The sequence below is a fragment of the Olea europaea genome, chromosome 12 (assembly GCF_002742605.1).
Source record: "Olea europaea var. sylvestris chromosome 12, O_europaea_v1, whole genome shotgun sequence".
Lineage (NCBI taxonomy): Eukaryota > Viridiplantae > Streptophyta > Magnoliopsida > Lamiales > Oleaceae > Olea > Olea europaea.
The window spans coordinates 5,495,619-5,500,265 of NC_036248.1; the positions used below are offsets into that span (position 1 = coordinate 5,495,619).

Genomic DNA, 4,647 nt, shown 5'->3' on the forward strand with positions numbered 1-4,647 from the left:
TTACCTCCAAATTGGATATTGAGCACTTGGTCCAATGGGCTGATTACCTCTAAATACATAATATAATTGGACTACTTCAATTGTTGTGTGGATTTAATTTTTCAATCCTGACTTATAACCTATGAAATTAAACGGGCCTCGATTTTCCATCATAATTTAGGGGATTTAGGCACCACTTATCAAAAAATGCCCAAAAATAACCATGACAACTCTTTCTATTTTTCCTGGTCAAAATGCGCGACTTAAAAACATCCATAATAACAATTGTCCTTGAATGATAACAGATCCCTGAAAACGCATATACTGTAGAGAGATCTGCTTCACGGAATTGAAGGACTTAAAAAAGTAACTGTCGTCAACTGTAATTTTTTGTAATTGCGAATGGATTAATTAACTCCCCAGTAAAAATGGCAGAATAATGCAATAATGCTTAGCCTACATTCAATGGTTGACATCTTTATGCACATTTTATTGGAGTTCAAAAAGTATTGTGCGGAAAACTGTTTTTTTAAACAATTGTCTAATCATAAGCCACCGTCACTTGACACTATGCCGTTGTTTGACCCTCCTTTTTTTTTTTTTTTTTCAAATTTTAACGTTTGAAATTGTATTTTTTTGAAAAATGTGTGATTGAAAAGAAAAGAAAAAATTTGGATTAACGTAAAGTATTATTTTATAAAAATTTGTGTGATTGAAAGAGAGAGAAGAGAGAAATAAAAGAGTAAGGGGGTCAAACAAGGGAGTCAAGAACATGATTGAAGATAAAACTTGAAATCAAACAAACAATACCCCCGAATCCCACCCACGTCCATTCCTTGAGAAATACTATTCATGCACTACAGTGTGTATCCGTGTGTGAAAAGACCAGTCAAATATAAAGCAAATGCATGGGGATTAGAGTAGAAAAAGATTTCAGAAAATTTTATATGTATTCTCTCTCTTTTCATCACGTTCAAAAGGTTGAGGTTGCCTTGAGGGCTCCTATCGCTCTGTCTCTAGAGATCTGTGAGGAAGATAAATCGCGAGATATGTCTCAACAGGTTAGAGAACAAGAGCTGCTTGTACATTACGCCTACAAGAAGTTTCATTCTATGTCTTAGGAATCGAACCCTCACGTCGTGACTGTCAGTAAGACGTGAAATAACCTCACTCCTATCATTTACACCACTGGACTACGCCCCAGGGCTCTCTTTTCATCACGTTTATATATACCTAAAATTTCCCTTGGAACCACTGCTACCTTCTAAATCTCTCTTCCATCAAGCGTTTTATTTTGAATTCCAAAGCAAACGAAAAATGGCAGCCTTTTCATCATATAATCAGCAGCACCCTTTTCCTATTGACTCAGTTGTTCTGCAACCAAACTCTTCCATCATTAAAATTTGCGAACAACTAAACAGTGCAAATACCGCTGAATTTGGACAGGTTATTGTGCCTTCCAATCTTGGTGTTCTTCGAAATAGATGCCTTGACCAGAGTACAAAAGTTTCTTTCAGCGATAATGAGTCTAATTCTTTGATGAGCATAAAAAACAAGAACAGTATGGACTCTTCTTCAGTTTCTGATAAATATGAGAGTAGTGATCAACAAGTCTCTCAAAAGATAACTTCCGTAGCGGAGAAGAAGAAGAGAAAAGGAAAATTAATGAGGTCTTCATCAAATTCTGCTCAACCCAAGGTTAAAACCTTACGCATTAAGTCCTAAAGTTTATAGATTATTCTACAGGTTTATTATCAAAAAATTCTATTAAAATTAATTTGGTAATTAGGATATGAAAGAATTGAAAGGAAAGAAGCAAAAGAATGTTGTAGACAAGAAGCAGCCTGGAGAAGAGAAGAAAGAATCTGAAGAAGACCCAAAAGGCTATATTCATGTAAGAGCAAGAAGAGGTCAGGCAACTGATAGCCACAGCCTTGCAGAAAGGGTACACTGTTCATTAATCATTAATTTCTTCTCTTATCTTGTTCGGAATGTAGATTGTGCAATTATGGATAAATATAATTTAGTTTTTCAAATGGATTCAGGTGAGGAGGGAGAAAATAAGTGAAAGAATGAAGGCACTCCAATCTCTTGTTCCTGGTTGTGACAAGGTGAATTTAAGCGCTTATGTTCAGTAATCTCAAACTTAAAAATAATTGGTATTTGGTAAAGGGTTTTTCTCTGACAGCTTCATGTGGCTTGATTGAGAAACAGGTAACTGGAAAGGCCCTCATGTTGGATGAAATTATCAACTATGTCCAGTCCCTACAAAAGCAAGTGGAGGTAATTAATCTTTTCCTTTTCTTCCTATTTTTTCCCCTTTCTGTGTTTATACTTTATTAAAGTGAAACTTTATTGAGGTGTTTTTTTGTTTTCCCATTTTTCAGTTCCTCTCAATGAAGCTTGCTTCAGTGAATCCCATGTTCTACGACTTTGGCATGGACTTGGATGCTATCATGGTTAGACCTGATCAGGTACAGACACGAGTTCGATTCAACACTACTCGACAAGATTAAGGAACATAAGCTCACTTGTAACATCGAGTTGAACTTATCAAACATTTGATGTATACTTTTGTTGTACTAATAATTTCTCTCATTTCTTGTTTTCTATTTAATTAATATGAATATTATTCAGAGTTTAAATAGCTTGGCATCACAACTGCCAACTATGCAACAATGCAGCCCTATACAGCCACCAGTCATTCATGAGACAAACACATGCTTGACGGCACCCAATTGCTATTCTCGTCTGGATAGTTTGTCTCCCCTTCCATTTCAACAATCTCATATGCCAAATACTCTCCCTCAGGTACGTATTTATTAAAAGTTGATGGAATGAGTGAATGAAAAGTTGTGGATCCCACAAAATCTGTAATTAAAATTAATTATTGACTTTGACATTTAAATTTTAATCAACTTTAGCTGAACCAAACAGGGGTTGTATATTTATCTCCTCCAAGCTTTTCAACCTACTTTTCTAGCCCCTATTTGGTTTCCATTATTTTCTCATTAAAATAAAAAATATGACCGTTATCTATCACATCAAGTAACCAAATTTGAATTTCTATCTCTTGTGCAAAAATGAGAAACAAACGGGGGCTAATAAATGATTCTCCAAGGGGTATCTTGGATAATACATATTTTGTATTAGGTCGCCATAGCTTTCTACTATTTATAAAGGAATCCGAGTGGCTCGTTTTTCCTTGCGATAAGATAATTTCATCTACTATGACAAATAGAAATGAACTAACGCGTGTGGTTGTGAATGTGTATGTATCTTTTTCATTTCATTAAATTATTGATCTCCAGATTAGAATTATGGCATAATCCTTGAAGGTCAGAATCTATTGATAAAATAAGTACTTATATTCCGTCTAACATGGACAAAATGATCATTTTCAGGGTAATGGACAGCTCTTATGGGATGTGGATGAACAAAGACAAAAAATTATTAGTGAGACAGGGTTCAGCAATAACTTATTTTCATTTAATTGAAATGTAAAATCAGCCGTTGCCTTACAAGCATGCATTTGGTAAGCACTCATCCAAAGTTTATATAAAAATATCCTTGTCAAACGTTATTAAATAATTAAAAAGATAGTTTGATCTACAGTTGTGGGGACATGTTAAAAACTGAAGTACGTTTAAAATAAAATATTTATAAAAATTTAATTTTTTAGACGACTTCGTTTAATATTGTATGTTGATGCTTGATGATATTTTTTTCTTTTCTTAATGAATCTATCCAGGTTGTAGGAATTAGAAATTGCATGCAGAAGTGGATATTATTCCCAAGTATCAAATGTAATGAAGAACAAGAGATGGTGGCAGTCGATGAATAAGAGATGATTTTTATTTATTTTTTCGTCTCATTCTTTGTCTTGTTTAATCCCAAATGTATATGGGAGCACAAATTTCTAGACAGATGTTAAAAATAGATGCATGGTGTTGGCATTAGTAAAAATTATATTTTATAATAAATTTTAATCCATTGTAGTTAGATTAGTAAGTTATTTATCAAGAATGTGATAAAATAACTGTTGGACAGTATTGGATCTCTCTCACCCCAAAAGTTAGCTAAAAAATGAGGCTTTCCCTCATATTTATAAATTGAATATTAACCCTCTCCACAATCGATGTGGGACAACTTCAATAGCCACCTTAAGGGTCAATCACAAAATTTTAGCCAAGGCAATCCAACGGGCCCATCACATTCGTTTGACACCAACTTGTTAGGTGAATTAACACAATCTCATAATCTCAGTAAATTTATTTTCCATCTCATGTTTAGGTAAAATATCAAGAATAAATCTCCCTATCCCTGATTGGGGATAAGGTTGAAGACAGGGGCGCCACATGGCGCATCTGTCCCTGACCTCTGTCCCAACCCGTAACAGGGAGCAGGGCTCAAATATCTATGGTGTCATTTGGTAGTCATTTTTTTTCAAAATGCATTTTTTTCTTTTTTTAATCACACATTTGTTATTAAAATAATATAACGCATAAATAAAAAAAATTTCTTTATTTTTCAACCACACATTTCACATCAATTTACTATTCTAAAATATATTTTTACATAAAAATGTTTATCAAACGAAATAAAAATTTTGAGTTGCCGTACCGGAATTGTTCACTTGGTTTTACACTGATTATTCTGATACGTTTT

At 33.9% G+C, this 4,647-nt stretch overlaps 1 protein-coding gene across 1 annotated transcript; it reads left to right on the forward strand.

Annotated features, from left to right (window-relative positions):
* Window positions 1–1,027: 1,027 nt before the first annotated feature.
* LOC111405327 (transcription factor bHLH137-like) lies at window positions 1,028–3,937 on the forward strand. The gene is made up of 8 exons (XM_023034154.1): window positions 1,028–1,677; window positions 1,769–1,924; window positions 2,025–2,090; window positions 2,194–2,262; window positions 2,367–2,453; window positions 2,617–2,790; window positions 3,384–3,514; window positions 3,731–3,937. Exons 1-7 carry the CDS (start codon window positions 1,297–1,299, stop codon window positions 3,474–3,476), a joined length of 1,026 nt encoding a protein of 341 aa, XP_022889922.1. The 5' UTR covers window positions 1,028–1,296; the 3' UTR covers window positions 3,477–3,514; window positions 3,731–3,937.
* The last annotated feature ends 710 nt before the right edge of the window (window positions 3,938–4,647 follow it).

Excerpts from the sequence above, each read along its gene's own strand:
- LOC111405327 (XM_023034154.1), top strand. The coding sequence starts at position 1,297 with ATGGCAGCCTTTTCATCATATAATCAGCAGCACCCTTTTCCTATTGAC. Across the intron at positions 2,091-2,193 it reads TTGTTCCTGGTTGTGACAAG|GTAACTGGAAAGGCCCTCAT; the intron begins GTGAATTTAAGC and ends ATTGAGAAACAG. Across the intron at positions 2,454-2,616 it reads TCATGGTTAGACCTGATCAG|AGTTTAAATAGCTTGGCATC; the intron begins GTACAGACACGA and ends AATATTATTCAG.